The sequence below is a fragment of the Xenopus laevis genome, chromosome 8L, assembly GCF_017654675.1.
Source record: "Xenopus laevis strain J_2021 chromosome 8L, Xenopus_laevis_v10.1, whole genome shotgun sequence".
NCBI classification, from domain to species: Eukaryota; Metazoa; Chordata; class Amphibia; order Anura; family Pipidae; genus Xenopus; species Xenopus laevis.
Window position 1 is genome coordinate 26777673 of NC_054385.1, and position 24168 is coordinate 26801840.

At 39.4% G+C, this 24168-nt stretch overlaps 1 protein-coding gene across 3 annotated transcripts in view; it reads left to right on the forward strand.

Annotated features, from left to right (window-relative positions):
* Positions 1-19981, forward strand: part of shroom4.L (shroom family member 4 L homeolog) — a 61151-nt gene extending 41170 nt beyond the window's left edge. For all 3 annotated transcript variants that reach the window (XM_041572560.1, XM_018229625.2, XM_018229626.2), the window contains 7 exons: positions 96-3093; positions 4559-4626; positions 8634-9263; positions 15534-15872; positions 16561-16750; positions 16945-17217; positions 18529-19981. In XM_041572560.1, the coding sequence (XP_041428494.1) occupies positions 96-3093; positions 4559-4626; positions 8634-9263; positions 15534-15872; positions 16561-16750; positions 16945-17217; positions 18529-18777 (4747 nt within the window). In that variant the 3' untranslated portion in view covers positions 18778-19981. The remainder of the gene's footprint in view (positions 1-95; positions 3094-4558; positions 4627-8633; positions 9264-15533; positions 15873-16560; positions 16751-16944; positions 17218-18528) is intronic.
* Positions 19982-24168: the final 4187 nt, after the last annotated feature.

Consider the following 24168-nt stretch of genomic DNA (forward strand, 5'->3'; position numbering starts at 1 on the left):
GGTTCTTAAGCTTTTAAATTTAAAGGTAGTTGACAAAATTTAACCTGGCAAGCTTGGATAATTTGACTAAAAAATGTTCTTCTTTTCTTTTTCAGTGAGCTCCCTATGCAGTGGAATCCTCTTTCCCGACACTGCAGCACAGATAAAAGCAGTTCTATTGGTAGCATGGAAAGTCTAGACCAACCTGGACAGAATTACTATGAGGGGACGCCGTCACCTATTGATCCCAGCATGTACCAAAACAAAAGGGACTCTGCTTACAGCTCCTTTTCAGCTAGCTCCAATGCTTCAGATTACACCTTATCTGCAAGGGCAGAGGAATCATCTCATATAGATTGTGTAGCAGATGCTAAACCATCTGATGGCCGATATCTTCACACTGGGCAAGGTGCCATAGAAATTCAAGAAGAGGCTTCTTCCCCCAGCCCAGCTGAGCATCAGCAGAGACCTTCTTCTTTCCCTTTTGATTCAAACCATCTGCGTTTTATAAAGTCTCCACCCCAGCCACCTATTCGGAGGGACAGTTTAAGGGCATCTAAAAATCAGATGTGTCATGGTGAGGGAAGGAGGGCTTCAGCTCCAGGGGATTCTTTGCAGATATCAGGAATGTGGTCCTCAGAGGACCAGCAGCACAAAAACTCTGACACATCACAGTGCAAGTGTGGCATTGAGTTGTGCACTGTACATTTAAAAAATGGTTTATCATTGGACCAATATTATATGCTTAGCTCTCAGAATGATGGGGGCAACCAAAGCACTGACCAGCTTGCACTGGGTGACAAGGCGATGCCAAGCATTTGCTCTGAAATGCAGTCCAAGTGGCAAAGGGATGGTAGAAATGTTAAACAGACCATCAATAAGGAAACCGAGAATGTATCATACCAATCAGTGCAAGCTGCCAAAGACTCTCTTTTGAAGCATCCCTCCTGTCTTCATATAAAGTCAGTCAGTCTTCCTTCATCTGACAGAGAGGAACCAAGTGTTCAGACAAAGTTTCTGAAAAAAGAGTGGAGAAAAACTCAGTCAAAAGAAAACACTCTGTGCCAAACAAACAAGTGCAATGGAATATCTAGCCAAGAGCACAAGTGCAATATTAACAGGGTTTCTGAAATCTACCAAGTGGAATCAATAACAGATACAGGTGATTTTAGCCATCTCTCAGGGAAAAATAAAGAACAGTCACAGCACAATACTGCATTGGAGAGATCAGTTAGTGAGCCTAATGAAGTAAGAGAAACATTTCCAGTCTTATTGCCAAAACACTCTGTAGGAGGCATGAGATCATCCTGTAGTTCAGAAAAATTGCTAGAAGAGAGTCATGAGCAGGAAGAGAGTCAGGGTCCAACAAAAAAACCTGGATCATCACGGCATCGGTCTGCTCAGATGCGAAGGAAGAGTGACCGATTTGCAACCAACCTGAGAAATGAAATCCAAAGACGGAAAGCTCAGTTGCAGAAAAGCAAGGAGTCTTCAGTGCTTCTTTGTGGGGATGAGCCTGTTGAGGAGAGAGAAGAACCAACAGAGTCTCAGTCTCCACCTCGAACTATGCCTCCACCTCCACCACCTAAGAACAAGTTACGACTCTTGGAACTCAGGAGAGCAAATGCAGAACAGTTTCATAAAGGTACAGACCCCCAACATCTGGAGCTGAACAAACAAATCCTCCCCTTGAAGAGGGAGACTGATAAAGATAACCAAAAGATTGAGACAGACGAGAATTCCTTGAATGCAGTGGAGAATGTTACCAGAACAAATGATAGGTCATTGATCTCCAAAAGCATATTACAGAATGAGTCTAATAAACCATTCATATATGATCCCAGGCAAAATCAAAGAATACCTGCAGTATTAAATAATGAAAGTATGGCGCCATCAGCTGAAAACTGCAAGGAGGAATGGAGAACAAGAGAACCTGAATTTCAAAGGCAGAATTCCAAGTGTTTGGAACAGAGAGAACCTGAATTAGGAAGTGTTTCTGAGTGTCCTGACACCTGTATAAAGAGGAATGAAGTGTCTAGGGTTTCGCCAAACTCTGATGTAAAGGTTTCCCATGAAATTTGGAGAACAGGCTCATCTCTAAGCATTAATAGTGTGGGGTCACAAACTGAAAATTTTAGAAGCGTTAGTGTTGAAAGCCACAGCCACTACAGTGGCCATAAATCTTTGGATGCAGATGCAAGTTGCAATGGCCTTCTCTCTAGCAAAGAACAATTCTATTCAGATGGCTCATCTAACGATGAGTGGCGGGTAAGTTGCCTGGATAATGATGAGTCAATGCAAAGGAGCAGGGAAATTATGTTTTCAGAGCCGGGAAGATCAAGTGACCATCCATCTCTCTTTGCAACACAGTGGAGGTCTCGCCATTCATCTTCAGATTTTGAAGATACTGTTGTTCAGCAAATGCCTAATGGTGGCCGGTGGAAGTGGTCTCCAGAACACAAGCTTTTGCCTCACCCACATCTGGCAAAAGGAAGCCCTCCAGATGTCAGTGTTATGCATGTTGAGAGCTCCAATCTTCCCAATTGGGCAGCTACAGAGGAAAATGTTCTGATGCCCTTTGCTGATCGAAGAAGATTCTTTGAAAACAGCAGCAAAGTCCCCAATGTTTCCCACATTCCTTTACAAGTTAAAACAAACAAAAATAATTACTGTCCCAGTTTCTCAGACCCACCTCTCTCTCAGAAGGTTGTTTCAGCTGTAAGAAGACATTCTGTTGACCATACCTTCCATCCTTCCTCTCCCAGCAGACCGGATAGTGCCTTACCTTACTCTGAGTATCGTCCCAATCATGCCATGGATCCTTTGCTGTGCTGCAGTCAAGGAGGACATGCTGCTGATTATATTCACCACCCTAATGGGTATGGATGCAGAGTTCATGAAAGTTGCCTCTGTTGCTCAAGTGATCTTTGCCCTGCATTGGTAAAAAGGAATATGCCTATGAGTCATGTAAGCTGCCACTGCCTCCACCACCATCATCACCATCACCAGTGGTCACGGTGTGGAGATTTTTTATGCCCTGTGCAACATAGCACATTGGATGATGGTACATCTGTACATGCAGATCCTTGGCATTTGAGGAAACCTGTGTTACAGGTGAGAACTTACAATGCTATAATTTTGATAACCTATTATTTAATTGAATATGTTAATTGGCTTTATCCTAATCCAGATCCAAATAAGCTTATGAAAATGAGATAAAATATGAAATATTCTCCTACAGAGAAAGGCAGTACATCTAAAAAACATTGGGAGCCAATCAGCTTTGTATGAAGAACATCAAGTACACAGTGAATGATATATTTGTCAGAGAAGAATCTATTTCTGCAAATACTTTATTTATGGTGCTCCTTTTTCCATGCTGAGGGCTCCTGAACTAACCCTAGTTCCATGTTCAGACCATCCAATCAGTAGCACAGTGATTTCATGTGAGCAAAGCAGAAGGTGCCGTCTGTGGCCTCCTCAAAGGTCCCATCAGATTTAAACATATGGTATTCTTTTGATCTGCAGTTTAGGGCAAGTGGCAAAGCTATCAATTGCTATCTGCCATGGCTTTTCAATGAAACATTAACCCCTTTCAGTTTCTGACACGTATCTGGTGAGAAAAAGCCATAAGCTTTACTTCCCCTATATAAATATACAAATAATCAGGTGGTCATCATCATAACTTTTTTTTTTTTTTAGATAAAACTGATCTTTGCTTCCTTATCAAACACACTTGGATTTGTAAACTATGGGGAAAATTTAATACAATTTTGCGAATAAAAATTTGCCAGTTGCAATGTAATATTCTTTGTTAGATTTTTATTGCATTTGCGAATCTTATTTGTGCATTGCAGGCCTTTAACACCTGCTCTGGAGTTTCGTAAAAAATGGTTTGCGATTGCAAAATATTATTACATACACTGCAAACGTTTGCAAAAGCAATTTGGTGTCAATCTTTGCGAGAAAGTCCTTGAGGTCTTAATCAGTTAAAAATGGAGCAAGCATGGTCGCTAACAGGGGAAAGCGTCTTTGCGAAAGTTTTTTTGCGATAACAAAGCATATTATATTCCCAAGATTGTATTTTTTTATGTAATAATAACAAACAAGCAAACCACACCTTGGCTTTTAATGCAATGGGCCCTACTTGCCACTTACATAAACGTCTCCACCTAGGTTCTAAGGCATCTCCTTGGTCTTATTTTCTACCAGTGGTTAGGTTTGGGCACTCTTCAAAGAGCAGTCGTTCAACTGGTAACCAAGCCAGTTAAACAAGTTTGCTTGTGGGAAAGAGGGGCAGGCGAACAATGCATGTTCTTTTTCTTCTCTCTAGTCGTTGGTTTACTCTGCAATGCTTTTATCCTTTCTCTGTCGAATCTTTTGCCTTGCCTTTCTGTTTGTATTAAGCAGGGATAATTCAGTAGAGGAATGCAGAAACTTTGACCCACTTAAACATTTATAATTCTAAAAGGGTCCATAAAGAACTGCTATTGACCTTTTGTTTAGGCTGAATCATACATTGTTAATTTTGTTCTTTTTTTTTTCTCTTTCCCCCTGACTTGTGGAATGTTGGATACAGGAAGTACCGCTCAAGGAATGGACCCAACAGCTGAAAATCCCAAACAGGAAATGCAGCCAGTCTGGGAGGTGAGATTTTTTGTTTTAATGTGACAGCTAGCCAGGGGGGCAGTGCATGATAGGGTAAAACCTCATGTTTTTTTGGCATGTTTTGTAGACTCTGGCATACTTCAAAATCAAAACCTGCTTATTTTAAGTAATAATGAAATAGAAATGTGGTAGAAGCAGCTTGGGAGTTTCAGATATCACATTAGGGAGTAAATTATCACTATAAGCCTTATGGGCTCCCTCAATCTAGATAAGGCTGGTCCCATTAATGGGATAACATTTCAAAGTTTTAGGCCCACTTTCATTAAGGTACTTAGGGGCAATCTGTAATGACTTCTGGTTAGGATACGTGACAAAGAGAGATCTTCCATTTCCTCTGACTGTCTGGGAATGCCCGTCCTAGAGTGTCCTGTTGCTTCCGAATAAGGTCTGCTCTTTGTAGTTCTAAGGAAGTGATTTCAGACCCGATCCCTTTTTAGCAATGACATCTTGACAAAAGCTAAAACCATAAAAGGGAAACCAATCAGGGTTTTTTTATGTACTTGTTTTGTTTGCGTCAAGTTCAAGATTGTTTCCTTACATTCTGTTTTATGTAATGGGTGTTATCATTTGGCATTTAGCCTGGTAGGATTGTTCGATTATTTCCTAGCACTGTGGATTCATAGTCTGGCTCCATTGCTATTTATGTTGGTAAGAAGGTCAGATAACTGTATGGCCAAGTTCAGCTAAAATAACATGGAAATGTCACAGAAAATGCTCTGTATTTAAACAATCACTAAATTTAAATTAGTGGGATTTAAAAAGGCCACCCCAATATTCCCATGGCATGGGCATGAGTTTTTTTTTGCAGCTGTACAACTGCCTAAACCTCTAGCCCTGGTTCTCTGTGTGGAAAGTCAATCTGCTGATCTCTTGCAAATATGAATGTAGACAGCAATGACTACTAACAGCTGTACTTGCATTTTTAAGCAAAAATAATCTAGAAATCGGGTCCTGGTCATGATGAGCATACAGTTAGTTCCTTTAAATGTGTACATTAGAGAAGCTACTTGGACAAGAACAGTCCCTCCTATTGAGAAGTATTATGTGATCTTGTCAAAGAAGAGCAAGAATGTAAAATACTTGTGCATGCCTGTTGTTTAGGCAGCCACTATTTGATTGAAAATGTCTACTTCAATATTTCTTTAAAAAAATTTGCTTTAAAAAAAAATGGGACCACTGCACCCTGCATCACCCTGGGGGCACATGCAGTATAGCAGTTTCAGATCTATCTTTACTTCACAGGCACCTATCTTGAGTCAGTGCAAGAGATGTCTGGGAGCAGGGAGAAAATGGGGAGCAGAGCTCTGGATTCCAGGGCTGTTGAATGCTTTCTAGAAGTGAATCAACCCAGAGTAAATTGTAATATTAGTGACGGAGGATGCCTAAAAATCGTACACCTTCTAGTATTTTAGGCTTTTATTCTCCTTAACATGGAGATATACTTTTCAATATGAGAGTTTTCTCAATACATCCATTTAGTTCCTTATTTTAAGGAGACCTCTGCTGACTGTGTTTAATAAAAAAAAAACAAATGGTAACATCCCTTGTTTTAGTCTGGCACTGGATAAGATCGGTAAAGTTCTGATGTGGCCAAGGGCTTATATTCATGGCTTACTTGTCTAAGGCTATGGGCACACAGTGTGACGGCTCCGGCTGTTGTCAGCCTGCGTATTTTTTCAGGCTAAGAGAAGCAGATCTGCTCAGTGCCCTGCTCCATTGATTTGAATGAGAATGCAAAAATTTGCAGGCTGACAACAACTGGAGCCTTCAGCCCGTGTGCCCATAGCCTTAGACAAGTGAGCCATGAATACAAGCTCATGGCCACATCAGAACTTTACCTAACTTATCCAGTGCCAGGCTAACGAATAGTTTCTATATATTTTAACAGACTGGAGTGTAGCTACGTTTTGTTTAGATAAACTGGTTAATATCCATTTGGCTAGTTTTTCTTTTCGCTGTGGCTTCGTAGTCGCAACTAGAATTCAAGATCTAGTCTATGATGCATAACTGTAAATGTATAGGCTTCCAGTAAATATTTCCACCCTGCTCCCTCCTTTGATTTGGAGTTCCTGTGAGAGGGTGTGCCTGGCTTAATCTCCTAGCTGCCCGCCCTAGCCAGTTGCTAACAGGAAAGTAACATTTCCATGATTCAGCTCACATTGAAAAGGACAATTGAGGACTTGCCGAGTAAGAAGCTTAGAAATACACATTTTGCAAAATTCCTAATTGTTCTCATATAATACAACTTTCATGTAGATTGTTTGGAGGTACATCTATTGTGCTGAATATTTTGGATCTCTGCAAGTAATTGTAGTTGGGTTTGAGCCTCCATCAAAAATATTCAGCATTATAGATGTGTATATGAAGACCGTTTTCTACAAAATTCTGACCCTTTTCAACAGTTTTCTGACCCTATAGCCACACTAAACTCCTTAATATAGGTGAGCATGTTGGCTTCTTCCTCAAACCATTGCCATACCAATTATTGATTGGCCAGAAAGAAAAGCCTCAGAAGGCACTCATTTAAAAAAAAAAAAAAGCACTCATTTTAAAAAAAATTCTTCTAAACAAACAGTCTTGGTAAGAAAACCAATAGAAGTGGGTAAGAAGAAAAACTTGCAGAAACAAATGACCATAGACTGATACATGACCTGGAATTAAAGTGAAAATTAACTTTTATTTCATTAAAATCACTTTATTTTATTAAATAAAGTCAACAGAATCTCTTTATGAAATGTTATTTAGATTGCGGCCATTAGTGCTGATTGAGGCCTTCTGTCTGTAGCCAGATAGACAATGTAATGTCACTGCTGACACTTCATTTTGTGGCAGTTCCCAGAGGCTGTTATGGTCATTATCCCAGGTGAATCCTGGCCTTAGCCCTAATCAAATAATATTATTAATATAAAATGATTTCAATTATGCAATTCAATTTATCTAAGTCATCCATTGATAGATTTGTCATCCAAGCTTTGATCCATTTTGAAACAATTTGCCTGACACATTTTGTGCCCAAGCACACTTGTGCCTATGATTAAGTACGCTTGTGCATGAAACGCGTCAGATTAATTATTTTAAGATGGATCAATAAAGTCAAATTTTAATAGACATCCAAATGGTGGAAGTTGATTAAGCTGTTTTCATTTTAATGAGGTTTGCTCCCTCAAGCTACGGGTTAGGGGCTTGTTGCACCCGGACCACCTGTTGACTATGGTGAGCTAAATTAAATGTGTCTGGAAATGTGTCAACAGTTTAATGAATTTGGCCATGTCAGACCGTCTGCTATTAGCAATGCAGATGGATTTTCTTATCAGCTTAAAGGGGTAGTTCACCTTTAAATTAACTATTAGTATGATGTAGAGAGTGATATTCTGAAACAGTTTTTATCATTTGTAGCTTTTAAGTTATTCAGCAGCTTTTTCAGCAGTCTGGTTGCTAGGGTCCAAATTACCCAAGCAACCGATACTGGAATATGAATAGGAGAGGACCTGAATAGAAAGATGAGCAAAAAAAGTAGCAAAAACAATAAAAGTGTATCCTTACAGAGCATTTCTTTTTTAGTTGGTGTCGGTGATCCCATTTGAAAGCTAGAAAGAGTCTGAATGGGGCAAATAGTTTAAAACTAAAAAAAAAAAATGAAGGCCAATTGAAAAGATACTTAGAATTAGGAATCAAATAACATACTGAAAGTTTACTTAAAGACAGACCACCCCTTTAATGACATTTTCATTAACAATAATTTTGAGGTTGATAGCAGTAGTGGATTATAATTATATGTCCCCCCCCCCCTGAGGCAAATTGGAGAGGCTTAAAATGGGGCATTTTGCCTTCCTCTGGATCAACTAGTGGTTAGACAGGTTAAAATAGCTAAATAGGTTGAACTTGATGTATGTGTCTTTTTTTCAACCTAACTTACTATGTTTTATAATACTATGTCAGAGAATTCCCACAATAATTTGAATGTTTTCCTGCATTCTGAATTTTAGTGATTTGTGCCACAGTAATTCTGGATTCCATCGGGCTGGCCCCTTCAGACCATGTTGTGACAACAGTGAGCAGGACTTTCCCCAGTGCTACAGGACTGTGTCTTCCTATGACCTCTCCTGTGAACATTCCATCCGGCCAGAGCTGTCCTCTCTCCACGATGCACCTGGTGAGCAAAATCTAAGCAGAGGAAGAGCCTACTCTGTGAGCCAGCTGAATTTAGATTGTTTTGCTCTCAGGGACAAAAAAGAGACTTCTTTGTCTAAGCTTGAAGAGCAGGTGCCATCTACTCTAGTGAAAAAACAAAAGCCGCCTCGCCCACCTCCACCAAACTGGGACAAATACAAAGAGAGACGGGCATCACATCAGCTTACAAACTCTAGCCGTATTTGCCATCAAGAAAATTCTGTTGGATCCGGTCATAACATAAGCATGGAATCTGTACGGCAGCGGTCTCAGAGTCTGCCGATGGAGAGGATACTTTTAAATGCAAAGGAGATCTACCACCCTTCCTTTGAATACGAACCTCCACAAAATAGAGATTGTAGCCCAGTACCCTCTGATTTAAGACCTGCTCAGCAAGAACCTGATGTGCCTTCTGAAACCATTTCTACAATCCTTGAGCATGAAAGGTAAATCAATTACACATCATTCATTTGCATTTACCAGACTGACCTACATCATATCCCCTCTAACATGCAATTGCCATTGAAGTACATTGAAAATTTCCAACAAATTCTGTTTCATATTGTAATAAGAAGTGCTGTAAATTTGGGCTATACCTGTACAGGTATGGGACCTTTTATCCAGAATGCTCAGGACCTGGGGTTTTCCAGATAACGAATCTTTCCGTAATTTGGATCTTTAAACATTGTCTATTAGAAATAAACCCAATAAGCTGGTATTGCTTCCAATAAGGATCAATTATATTTCGCGTTAAATCAAGTACAAGGTACCGTTTTATTACTACAGAGAAAAAGGAAACCATTATTAAGAATTTGGATTATTCGATTATAATGGAGTCTATGTGAGACAGCCTTTCTGTAATTCGGAGCTTTCTGGATTATGGGTTTCTGTATAATGGATCCCATTCCTGTATCTATCTTATCCCTTACCCCATTAATGAGTCATTCATGGCCACCTCTCTCAGTAGGTAGTTCTATAACCTGACTTGCTTTTATTAAAGAAACTTTTTCTATAGTTATGGTTTTATGGGTGGCACAGAGATCCTTATAAGCCAGCGCCATAGATTCTTCGTTCTGATTATAGTTTTTTGTTGTGCCTAGTTGCATAAGTTCACGTGTCTAACACTTAAGAACACTACAGTTCCCCAGAGTGTGCAAACCTGGAACAAACAAATGTAACATTATGCAATAAGGCATTGTAACATTAAATGGGAACTCCACAAAAACACAACTTAAAGGGCATGTAAAGGCAAAAAAATAAAATCGCATTTTTACTTTCTTTAATGAAAAAGAAACCTATCTCCAATATACTTTAATTAAAAAATGTGTACCGTTTTTATAAGAAACCTGACTATGCAGTGAAATTCTCCCTTCATTTACTACTGTGGATAGGAATTGTCAGATGGTCCCTAACTGCTGAGCAGGGAAACAATCATACTTATGAACAGCAGGGGGAGCCCCCCGCCTTACTTCCCAGCCATGCAGAACTCAAGCAGCTTTGTTTATAACGATCCCTAAGCAGCCCAGACCACACTGAGCATGTGCACAGTCTTGCAAAGATGTTTAACAAAGTTACAAGATGGTGACCCCCTGTAGCCAACTTTGAAAGCATAAATTATTTGTTTGATTAGGCTTGTGGTGCAGTAAGTTCATGTTTATATTTAGAATACAAAATACAGTATATCTAGCCTTATTCTATTTTAGACGTTACATGCCCTTATTAAACATAATTTCAAGCAACTTTGCAATATACATAAATTCAAAATATGCAGACTTTTCATGATTTTTCTGACAGTTCCCTAAGCCTAGCCCCCCGCTCTTCTTCTGATCTTTCTGACTACTTTGCTGAGCTAGCTGACTACTGTTACTTTGTATCAACAGCCAGCTGTCCTTAGACTGCATCCTCCAAACCCCACAATTCCCTGCACATGTGATTTCAATAGGGATATGAACATCATAGTGCAATGCATTGTGGGTTATGTAGTTCCTGCGTGCTGTCTGTAAGCTGTGGATAACTTGTTACAATTTGTAACATCAGTGTTTTAGTCCCTCCCTCCCTGCCAGGATTTTAAATGATACAGAAAGAGAAAAACTGTTAACCAGCGGGTTTGCAGCATAGAAAATGGAATTTATTAATACTTTTTAAAGAAACCAGTAACTGTGAGGGGTTTCTGTGTTATCTGGGCCTCTGTATCAAATTTTGGTTTGGAAGCCGGAGTTCCCCTTTAAGAATGAACACCATGTGCACACCCGGCAAGGAACTCTTGTCTGTTAATTGGTGTCCTGGTTCATTTCTCTCCAATTAAAAATGACCTGGTCACTGAAACTGATAGGAGGTGTCAGAAGTTAGCATTGTGTGTTAAAGGGGATGCAAACCCACAAATGACATTTTGCCTTATGAAATAAGCTGTAAGCTATTGGCATGGGATCCATTATCTGGAAACCCGTTATCCAGAAAGCTCATAATTACAGAAAGGCTGGCTGCCATAGACTCCATTTTATCTAAATAATCCAAATTTTTAAAAATGATTTTCTTTTTCTCTGTAATAATAAAACCGTACCTAGTACTTGATCCAACCTAAGATGTAATCAAACCTTACTGGAAGCAAAACCAGCCTATTAGGTAGACTTGAGGTGAAGATGAAGATTACAGAAAGATCTATTATCCGGAAAGCCCTTCCATACCTGTACATGTAATTCCAAATTACAGCAGCAGACAAATATTAATATCAATGGCATTTACATTTACCAAAACATTTCAAACGTAGAAAGTTGCTTAGAATTAAATTTTCTTACATTGCACAGACTTTTATTATTGGGTTAACAGCCCCTGGAAAGGGGAACTAACGCAAAAATAAAAAAAATAGTCTAAGGTCTATCTCATCAAAGTAGGAATCTTTCTAAATTTAATCCATTAAAAATTCTTTCTGAAAACAATTTATTTTTCATTTTCTCTCTTGTCTCTCTCTCTCTACATGGAGCTGTGTGGTTATTTTGAAATTGCTCTAGGCAAAGGAAGCGCACTCCAATGTATTAAGAGCTCAAACTGTCAAAATCTGACTCCGATTCCTGAGTGAAGATTAGCTTGATTATAGAAAAGCTACACATTTTTTTTATTGATAATATATCAATACTTTTTTGTAGACAAACCCCCCAATTTTTCAGTTGGTCTCTGCTTTTTAGACTATTCATTTGCTTCAATTCTGCTTTGCTCATCCTTGTTCAAAGATTTGTAGCATGCACGTGATTTTGTTGTCCTGAGAATGCATAGTTTTTAATTTAAAGAGTAGCAAGCTCTTTATTGTTTATACAGGTATACGATCCTTTATCCAGAAACCCGTTATCCAGAAAGCTCCAAGTTACAGGAAAGCCATCTCTCATAGGGGTACATTTATCAAAGAGTGAAGTTCTGCCACTAGAGTGAAATTCCGCAGCTCTCCATCCATTTCTATGGGATTTTGAAAGGCGTATTTATCAATGGGTGAAAGTTCACCCTTTGATAAATACGCCTTTAAAAACCCCATAGAAATTAATGGGAAGTGGCGGAATTTCACTCTAGTGGCGGAACTTCATTATTAACTTCACTCTTTGATAAATATACCCCATAGTGTCCATTTTAAGCAAATTAATTAAAAAAAAAATGTATCTGTAATAATAAAACAGTATCTTGTACTTGATCCCAACTAAGATATAATTAGTTTGTATTGGAAGCAAAGCCGCCTGTTGCGTTGATTTAATGTTTAAATGATTTTTTTAGTAGACCTAAGATACGGAGATCCAAATGACAGGAAGACCCCTTATTTTCGATAACCGGTCACATACCTGTATAATGGAAAGCGGTTGGTCAAGGAACCATGCTTAATTTAAGTGGTGTTTAACAAGTGTCTTAACATTATGGACTGCTAGGCATCCTGTGTCTAAAGTCATTTCTTTAGACTTTGCCCAATACTTATTACCTGTTACTCAAATGTATATCAGATTTACATTGTGCATATAGCCATTCTTCTGTGTTCATCTTCACATACTTGTGTATTTACCTTAATATATTTCAGGATGTCCCCCAGTTCTACACTTCTCTTTCCTTCTCACACACGCAGTGAGCTGTTCTCATAGTCCCCACGTAAGATTTCTTCCTCCTCCCCCTCATCTCCGGCCTGAATCATTCCTCTGTTCCAACCTCTCACGCTCTGTATCCCACAAAAAGCATCTTTAAAGGAAAATCTGACACATTTCCTTCCTTATGGACTTAGAAACACAGGCGGTGTCAGTGTGACAACCCTATTCTTTTTTTAACTAGCTGTGCGCTCTGTATAAGAAGCTTTCTGGCTAAACGTTTCAGCAGTGAGATTAGGCGAATGCAGGCACCACCAACTCCCAATGAAAGAGGACCATATATATATGAATTGTTAAATGTTCATAGTTAACAGTTACTGGTCTCCAAAGCAAAATCATTTTACAGCCCCCCCCCCCCCAAGTAGTTCTTTATCACATATAGTGGCCTCCAGAAGGGGCAAGCGTTGTTTCTCCTTTTGTAATGCAACGAAGTAGTCCACATTCCACCTGGCAGTGTTGATACATGCTAGTTTAGCTCTAGGTCAGTAGCCATTTTATGTGCAGGATAAATACAGAATGTGATTGTCCAGGTGATCCTTTAGGGCAGGGGTCTCGAACCAGTGGTTCATGAGCAACATACTGTTCAACAACCCCTTGGATGTTGCTCCCAGTGGCCTCAAAGAAGTTGCTTATTTTTCAATTTCAATGAGGCAAGTTTTGGTTGCATAAAAATCAGGTTTATGGCCAAAGAGAGCCTCTTGTAGGCTGACAATTCACATATGGCTACCAAATATGTAATCATGCCCTTATTTGTCACCCCCTGGAACATTTTTCATGCTTGTGTTGCTCCCCATCTCTTTTTACATTGGAATGTGGCTCAAGGGTAAAAATGGCTGGGGACCCCTGTTTTAGGGCCTTGACACATGGGGCAATTCATCACCTGGTGGGAAATCTCCTCTCCCAAGGTCAATGGAGAGCTTTACAATGTCTGCCTTTTCACATTAGTTGGAATTGCAGCATTCCCCCCCCCCCCCATTTTTGAGTGATTACCCAGGATTGCCGGATTCAATGCGTTCATACGCTAATTCCAACTAGTGGCAAGCGTTAGCCAGCGCTTCATGACCAGCGGGAAATGTGATGATGCACCACTTGTGCACTTTGGTCTGACAAACTGTTGATGAGAAGGAGGGCTATTTTTGGGGGGGGGGCGGCAAAAGGGTTTACCCTGTTCTGGTATGTTCTTTCTTTTTTTTTCTTTGAAGTATGGAAACATTTATCTGTAAAATTACAACAAACCCTTTTAAGAAAAATAAACTGATACAGCTACCCTGAAGCACTTGCATGCCCTTAATGGATTGTTTCCTCTAGTGCGGATGTAATTTATTTTTAAATATTTCCTTCATGCCACTATATAAATGTTAAGGCTGTTTGCCATGCAATCAGATGCTTGCTTCCCCTTAGTCTCATAGGATCGTTCACAATAATGACTCTGAAACAGGCCTGTCGTCCCTTTGGTGCTGTGTCTGGATTCCAGGCACGGAGGGTTTTAATGCCAGCCTAAATATTTTTAAGTCCAGGAAGTTGCATCTCTCCAGTGCTTAGTGCATGCTTAGGTTCTTGTGAGATGCCACTTCTGGTGGTCGAAGAGGTTCTCATGAAGGGTGTTCCTAGGCGTTTCCTTTCTGTATAATCTGTGCAGTCTTGGTTATTCACTCTGTCACTGGGAAAAAGGGAAAAAGATGGGCATGTCTAGACATGTTATCTGCCATTTTTATAGAGTACATGTATCATTCATTGTGCTTTATGTATGTAGTTTTTGGATTTAGTAAGTAAATTATGATTTACTGATTTTTGTAGCCCAGGACCAAAATACCTCAAATCCCCCCCCCCCCACCAACAAAGTGCAGAATGGGAGCCTTGGGAGCTCAACATATTTGTATAAATCAGTTACACAAACTCACCACTCATTTTTTCATCCACACACAGTGTTCCCTCTCCAGAAGCCTCCAGTGCCACCATCATGTGGAAATGCAGTAGAAAGGTGCCATTAGCTGTTGAGTGGGTCTGCCCTCCCAATAATGCTTTCCCCTACTAATATCTTGTGTCCAGCATACAGTGACCAAGTTTATTTCAAGCGGTCTATCTACAGCTCCTGTAGGATCTCACTAACCTACTCCTAAACTCTCCAGTTCCCTAACTGGTACACAGTCCCCAAGGGATTTACTCCAAAGTTCTCACTGGGGTTACAAGTTGCAGATACCTCTCACCTCTGAGGTGAGCCTGATATCGAGCTTCTAACTTGCCTAGTCTTAGCAGGGTGCAACTCCCACCTGGTCCTTTGATGTTTTCAGGGCAAAGAGGGTCCCAGGCTCCTGCATGTTCCTTTATATAGGCTTCTGGAGAAGAATTCAGTTCAAGATAACTATTATCTGATAAAATATTATCAACTATTTGTGGGCAAGATTATTTTTAAAAAAATATGTCCTTTAGAGTCTGTGAAATGCTGTATTGTGTTCCTCCAGGTGGACAGCCTTATCTGTATTTGTTTTCTGAGCAGTAACTATTGTTCTCACAAGTCAATTAACCAGCCCAGAAGTACAAACATTATACAATGTCTGCTCTCTAGGTTTGCAAAACTAAAGTTTTAATAATTTGTTTCCCTAGACAGGAGACATTTTCAGATTGTCAGAAGTCACTCAGAGACAAATCTCCACCCAGGACTGGTCATTCTGTACCTTCTGACCCAATTAATTCATCCCATCATGAGACAACTGACTTCTATAGTCCATTAGAAGCTGGTAGTATTGAGGAGCCAGTCAAATCTGCTGCAGAAGAACCCAAAGATGGGGGCACCCCTCCTGATTCCTCTCATGACAACAGATCCCCAGATATTGCTGAAACAGAGCACCCTGCTAACTTACTAGATGCATATGAATCTGGCTATCGGAATTATGAGGATGAATGGTCAACAGACAGAGAATCCGAAATCTCCATTCCAGACAGGTTTGTTTATACAGAACAAGGAAGCTGTGCATGTTGCATTTTGAACATTTGTGTGAATGGTTGTAACTTGTACATCTTACATCAGCATTGTACATGGGAATCCATTAGATAGCTAGGCGTTAATTTAGGGGCCCAAACAGGCAAGGCCATTTCATATGATTTGATTCAAAAAGGACTCGGGATCTCTTGCACTCAACAAAATCTTTTAAGAATATTTGTATTCTTGAAACTATTTATTTTTTCCTTATGCTACATCACACCCTTGTGGCCTTTCTTGATTAGAAGACTCTCCTGTAATGTCCGCAAGATCCTTCCATAGACTGGAGTACTGTTTTCAATTGTAAATAGCCTAAAGAAGAATTGTGCCAGCTCCAGTATGACTGCAGAGGAGCCTTAAGCCCAGTTGGCGTGTCAGCTCATATAAGTATCACCAGGCTGGGGGAGGCTTTAGGGTACTTTTGGCCAGAAATATTTAGGCGCTGCAACTCTTAATAATGACGTTCCCATAGATTTTCATAGGAATGAGATTTAGGCTGCTGAGTAAAATCCAGAAGCGTGAATGGCAAGGCACTGAAAAGATAATAGCAGACAGGTGAAGTTTGTGTACTTAAGTTATGAACTAGGACAAACGGCGACCAGTAAAATGACATCTTGTTTACATGTAAATTATGAAACAAATGTATTCCAGGTATGAGTTCCAACCCATCTCACCACCTCCAGTGTGTGGAGCAGGTAGTCCCACCTCTTGCTCTGCCTACTACAACACGTCAGCAGCTAAGGCTGAGTTGCTTAATAAGATGAAGGAGCTGCCTGGCTTGCAAGAGGAAGTTGGGGACCAGGTAGAAGTGGAAGAGGAGGATGAATTGTCAATGAAGAAAGTAAGTATTGGGACTGCACTATTGGTTGGAGGTGCAATTTGACATTAGCCAAATTAACTTAAGATAATATGTAAACTTCCTCATTTTCCCATCAGTTTTTTGCATTTTACCTCACTATTCTTTTGACATACCCGTGTGGCTTCCACTTTCATTTTCTAATCACTTTTTTTTTTTTTAATTGCTTTGGGTTACAGGTGCAGCTTATTGAAAGTATCAGTAGGAAAGTTTCTGTCCTACATGAAGCTCAGCAAGGACTTCAGGAAGATATACATGCAAACACTACCCTTGGTTGTGAAGTGGCAGATCTCCTCAAGAGTCTCTGCAAACCTAATGAGTATGAAAAATTCCGGACCTTCATTGGTGACCTAGAGAAGGTTGTGAACTTGCTGCTTTCACTCTCTGGGCGCCTGGCCAGGGTGGAGAGTGCCCTGAGCAGTGAGGATCCTGAGCCATCAATGGATGAGAAGGTAAGGATTGCTAATCTGCTCAGACCTAATCTAGGTACTCTTTTAAAGGGGATCTATCATGAAAATTTTAATTTTAAGCTTTATCTTGCTGAAATTAGAAACTTTCTAAATATAATTTATAATATAATTTAAACAGTGCAGTTTATGAAATAATAAAGTTACTCTTCACTCTCCCACTCTGAGCAACCTGTCTCTGACAATTAGGTTTAATACATCCTTTAAGGGGGTTGCACCCTTTGCCTAGAAGATGTTTTAGAGCTCACTCTTAAAGGAAAACTATACCCCCAAAATGAATACTTAAGCAACAGTTTATATCATATTAAATGGCATATTAAAGAATCTTACCAAACTGGAATATATATTTAAGTAAATATTGTCCTTTTACATCTCTTGCCTTGAACCCCCCTTTTGTGATGGTCTGTGTGCTGCCTCAGAGATCACCTGACCAGAAACACTACAACTCTAACTGTAACAGGAAGAAGTGTGGAAGCAAAAGACACCACTCAGTCTGTTAATTGGCTCATGTGACCTAAGAAGTATAGTTTTTGTGTGCACAGTGAATCGTACGATCCCAGGGGGCGGCCCTTATTTTTTTAAAATGGCAATTTTCTATTTATGATTACCCAATGGCACATACTGCTAGAAAACTATATTATTATGAAAATGGGTTGTTTACATGAAGCAGGGTTTGACATATGAGCTGTTTTATGCAATATCTTTTTATAGAGACCTACGTTGTTTGGGGGGTATAGTTTTCCTTTAAATAACCAGATCTGATCGCAATCTTGTTCTCTGCATGCAGGGTGTTTGCCAGAGTGTGCTATTTCATTACCTTTTGTTTATGCTGGAGTTATGCTGAAGTGGTTATTAAAATTGACTGTAAACCATCTGCACTGAGAAAGGGATAGCTTTCAAAAAACATATTAGACTCACCTGTCAATCAAAATCTGACCTAGAAATTCGCATGACAGGTTGCTAAGAATAAGTTACGGAGAGTTAACTTGATTATTTCTTAACCTGTACAGAATTTACTGATTATATTTGCAAAGTTTTAGTTCTGTAAGATGAAGCTTGTTTTAAATTTTCATTTTTGCCTATAGATCCCCTTCGTATTTATAGACAATGTAGATACTCGTATACTATATATATAATCAATCATTTATGTATTGCACTGTTAACCCATTAAAGTAATGACTTTATTTGTATTATTGCTAGTTCTTTAAACTGTGTTTTTTACAATAATCAGACTATATATACGATTGGCTTTTGTTGTACGCTTTATGGCACATATTTCCTCTATCCCGCTCACAGCTGAACCTGCTAGAGAAGAAGAAGCAGCTTACTGAGCAACTGGAGGATGCCAAGGAGCTGAAGGCACATGTCACTCGGAGGGAACAGATGGTTCTCGAGACAGTGTCCCGTTACCTTAATGAGGAGCAGCTTCACGACTATCATCACTATGTCCGAATGACCTCGGCTCTGATTGTAGAACAGCGGGAGCTTGAGGACAAAATTCGTTTGGGAGAAGAACAGCTGAGGTGTCTTCAGGAAAGTCTGTAGTTTGGCACCCCAAAAAAAGGATCTCAAAAGGGGTTTTGCCATTCTAGTAAAACAGCAAACTCTAGCCAAGGCTTTTGACCCTCAATGGCTCTTCCTTAATCAGTACTTTCAGTATCAACATTTACTGAGGGGGCCAGTTTCCTTGCAATAAGTGTGTATGTAACTCTTGTGTCAGTTTGGGCCTGTCCGTGTCCTACCTTAAATGCACTCAGCTGAGTATTAGAGCTGAAAAATACAGAGAAGCCATTTTTCTTGATATTTCTGCCTGCGAAACAACAACTACTGTGGATCACGCAGAACCAGAATAATCGTTTTGACCAAATACTATTCCATCCTGCTGCTTTTCAAGATCCATATGTGGTTTATTTGCTCTATACTGAGATAGTGGTGTTCTGAATGTGAATTTTCCAGAACTTCTAGCTGGAACATCATCTATGAACAAGAGAAGCATTGGTAGCAAAAGTCGCTAGTGCAGCTTACATGCACATCTACTACATAGGTAGTGTATCTGAGAGATGTACTTGATATTGCCTTTTATGCCTTTAAGCTTTCACGAAGATCAGCAACTCTGCATAAAGAGTGGGCTCGGAGGAAATAATCTGCACAATAACCAAGGGCAGCACTGAGTTAGTTAAGTGTATCTGAGTGTTAAAGCTTTTACTGAAGTCTGTTCAGTACATTGTAAATCAAGTAGCTTTATCCTACAAGGTCGAAATAACGCACTATGAACATTTTACCTCTTTTGGATTCTATGCAAGTGCCTTATTATAAACTGGCATATGGGCTTGATGCAAATGTAGATCTCCTGGATCTTTCATCCACAGCATACAACTGGAATGAAGACGTTTGAGTGAATACTTGTTGCCCTATTGAGGGTAATTTTCAGGCAACCAAAGACAAACACTTTGATACAAGTTATGTATTGCTCAATGTTGGTTTTTGTAAACCACAAACCTCACCAGGGAGTCTGTTTCAAACCTTAATGAAATTTATATGCAGAAATGTTGTAACCCCCTGTTGTGTCAGCTTGTTTAGTTGTCTACTGTCATAGGCCTAACCATTATGCCTTTGAACCACCAACTTCAAAACATATCTTTATGTAGATCTCCTCCAGTAAACATTTTTTTTTCATTAGAGGCAAAATATCAAGCAATTAGTTAAGCAATTCTGGATTTGGAAAACAATAAATATTCTTTTAGCATCATGTGTAAAGCAGGGGTACCCCTATGTCTGGGACAGTGGCTTAATTATAGAGGAAGCAGGGTCGGCTTCCTCTATAGCTGTAAAGACATTCCGCCACCCAGGCTGTGAGATATGACCAGGTGGTCAGGGGGATGGGACTTGGCGAGCATTCAGTTGCAGTGCATGCCAGGCGCCTCTAAAGATGTGATGTGCAGGCTGACTCGACCCCCATGGGACCTGCGGGTTTACCACTTTATCACTCCACCCGCAACCTTCTACTGCCCCACTTCTGTCCTGATGTGCTCCTTTGTATATACATGCATTGATGTGCCCAGCCCCCTTCCATGACATCATAGCAGGGCAGGAGCGTGTATATATATATTATTACACAAATGATATCCTTATGTCTGATGTCATCAGTTATAAACGGTGGGTTCTGATGTCATTTCTGTCACATGACTCACTGAAACTTGTGTATTATAATAAATAAAGTACCCCCAGTTGCAAAAAGTTCCATGACTTGTATAAAAACTCGGAATCGTATTTTGATATGGTCATGAAAACTCCTCGGTAACATAATATCCTTATATTTTATAAGAGGGGGTACTTTATTCACTATATATATATATATATATAACACTAGATAGGTGCACTCAGATAGCCATGTTGATGCCTAGGTGCTGGACAAAAATTCATATCTATAAAGCAAAAAAACTTCTGCACACATAGGTCTTGATAAGTGAAAAAAAGCTGGTAGATTTATTTCAACGTTTCGGCTTACAAACTCAAGCCGTCATCAGGAAGACTTCACTATATATATCGCACTGGGGCACATTTAAAAGGTTGAATTGGTTTGTATTCATTACATCTACCCTGGAGAACTGTTTTGTTAATTCTTGATCCTAATGCACATGTTCTGTGTACTTGTGTCTTTTACATAGCTGACACCCAGGGGGTCAGAAGATTATATAATAACCGCTACCTTGATCTGCATATAAAGCATATTTATTTTTTAATTATTATCACAAACATTAGCCTTTTCTTCCTTCACCAGGAAAATCATTTTAAATTTAGGACTTGGTGTTTTATTAAAAGTATTGACCGTTTTATTTTGTATATTTTATTAAAAAAAAAAAAGAAGGGAATTTGCTTTTGAAAAGAGGAAGAGGAAGAATTAGAAATGTGTTGATACTCAGGATGAAGCCCAAGAGACCAAAATGCTTTAACATCTCTAAAGATTTTATGCCAAATTCAACTTAAATGTATCATGGTTTTATAAAAAAATGTTTATAATTATTATTATTTTGTATGTTTTAATATTGGTTTTTTTTTTTTTTTTGCACATTATGGATTATGACCCCTTCACAGCTAAAAGAAATTTGGTTGGTCTGTAATAGTTTTCAAATTACCATAAGCAGTCTGGGCTAAGGGATTTTTTTTCAATGTTATTATATTGGCATATTTTGGAGCTAACCACAATAGAATGTTCTAAATTACATTTGCTGTTTTATGGGAGATTTTCCTTGTATTCTTCCATTGTAAAATATAGCAAGACAGTATTCTGCAAGGAGCAATGGAGGAGTTATTTTATTGCAGGTGGCTTCTATACATGGGAATACAGCTGCTCTGCGCTTTGCTTGAAAGATAAAGGTATGCAAAAGTATATTTTGGAAGTGTTTGTTTTATTATGCCTAGCTGTTCTAGGCAGTGGCGGTGTACATGGTCAGACTGGGCCCTTGGGGGCCCCGCCAGCCTAGTCCCACTATTGGTGCTACCCTCCGACCCCCGGTTGTGGCCATGAACAGGAAAAAGTTAAACGCTAGGGGGCCAGTGGGGGGGGGTGCAGCTACGAAGTGGAGGAGTGCTTGGCCAACGTGTCTTTGCTGCTGGGGCAGGGGGCAATGTGGGTGCCTTAAAGCAGCACTCCCAGTGGGCCCCGGGTCCCCCAGTCCGACACTGGCAGTGTACATCCCACAACCAACAGTTCTGTGCCACATTATCTGTGATCTGAGTTCCTCTGTTCTGGGTTGCTCACAAGGCTCCATCTTTGTTTGCAGAGTTCTGGCAAGTTTTTTCAGTTGAGCTTCTGTAAATAAGGTATATATAAACACTATCTGATCTGTCAAACCTAAATATATAACTTGCAGTGTCCATTTCCCTTACCATTCTGCTGATAAAGTACAGCTGGCCATGCACGGGCAGATTTTGTTGCCACCCTGCAAACATAGTAAGTAAAGCTGGCCATAGACACAAAGATCCGATCATATGAATCCTCAATTTGTACGATTTTCAGACGATTTGTGTGAAGTGTCCCGACATTTGTCGTGCCGTGCCGATCGGACAGGTTAGAAGATTTCTGTCGGCTGCCAGTAATATCTCTGCATGTATTGTCGATCTGAAGATTTTCAGTGGGAGACTCACCAGCTTTGTCGGACATAAACTTCCGTACAATTGCTGTCATGGGCAGAACATCGGCTAAACTGTTCTGTTACTACTTTATTTAAACTGAAGGTTAGTGGCAGGTCGGGAGATGGGGACGTCCGTTTGTTCGTCCGATATTGCAGGTAAATCTGCAAGTGAATGGCCACCTTTAGGATGACAAAAGACACACGTCCATCACGATCGTATTGGCTAACCAATCGTTTAAACGAACGACCCAGCCATCAAACACTGTCCAATTGACTGCTGGGACAATGTGGTCAGAATGTCTGTAAATACACCCAATCAATGTAACCATAAGTAAACGATTTTATTGGATCATCCTAAAATATATATATATATATATATATATATATATATATATATATATATATATATATATATATATATATATATATATATATATATATATATAATCTTAATTTTTTAGATAGTGTTTATGCACTTTATTTAGGTAAGCCCAATTAAGTGAGTTAATATAAATAAGGGGGTATATTATTAAATGGAGGAAATGCTAGAAGTGAATTCAGACAGATGGTTCATAAGCTTGATCATATACAATGTGTTGTTAGGCAGTGACTGCAAGTTTATGGGTTGGGTTGTCAACCTTGAAGAATACTATCTTAACTATATTTTTATTCCCTATTAATAACATTGGCATATATCATCACTTTCACCCACCATTTTTCAACTCTAGCTTGGTTTGGTATATGGCATTAAAGGGGTTGTTTACCTTGAGTTAACAATTGGTATGATGTAGGTTTTTCAGTTATTTAGCTTTTTATTCAGCAGCTCTCCAGTTTGTAGTTTTAGCAACCTGGTTTCTAGGGTCAAAAATACTGTAGCAACCATATAAGAGTTTTTGAATTTGAATAGGAGAGGGCCTGAATAGAAAGATGAGTTATAAATAATAGAGCAATAACAATACATGTCTAGCCTTACAGAGCATTTGTTTTTATATGGGCTTAGTGACCCCCATTTGAAAGCTGTAAAGAATCAGAAGAAAACAGCAAACAGTTAAAACTATATATAATGAAGAAAAGTTGCTTAGTATTGGCCATTCTATAACACACTAAAAGTTAATTGAAAAGTTAAACCACCTCATAAATCCTATTATGGCATTTGGGCTATTCCCTTTGCCCATTTACCAAGTAAGGGTGTCCACAATTGGCTGAATCTAAATTATTTATGATGCCCGCTGTTCTGATATTGTTTCAGGATATAGTAAAACCAGTGTTTGGCTATGAAGGGGTTAATAATCTATTGCATAAGCTTTGAATCTAATCTGTATTATTTTAGTAAAAAAAAAAAAAAAAAGTGTTAATGTTGTGTCTCCATGTGTAAACCTATGTTCTTGTTCTCATTGTGAATGCCATCCTTTGTAACTTTATTTCCTGGAGAGGGGTCCCCAATGGCTTCTCCTGCACTACAGTAAATATAAAGTAATGGTGCTAAAAGTTTCCAACAGGGTTCTGTGGCACTTATTTGTGTGTCTTCTGTATGTATATTTGTGAGACATCTGAATGTACTGTATATTGCAGCAGTAGCTGTGTGTCTCTAATTGCTGTGCCTGCCAGATATGATTGTACAATGTGGTTGTGGCTATGAATTTCCATACTTCCTAGTGTTTCCAGTAAGGCAGGACAATCCAAAATCATGGGTGAAAGGCTTACAGAAATGTAAATGGCAGCAGCGTAACAAAGTTGCATTGGGCCCCCCATGCAAAAACACTTAAGAGGGGCCCTCGCACTGCACGTTCAGCCTGACACT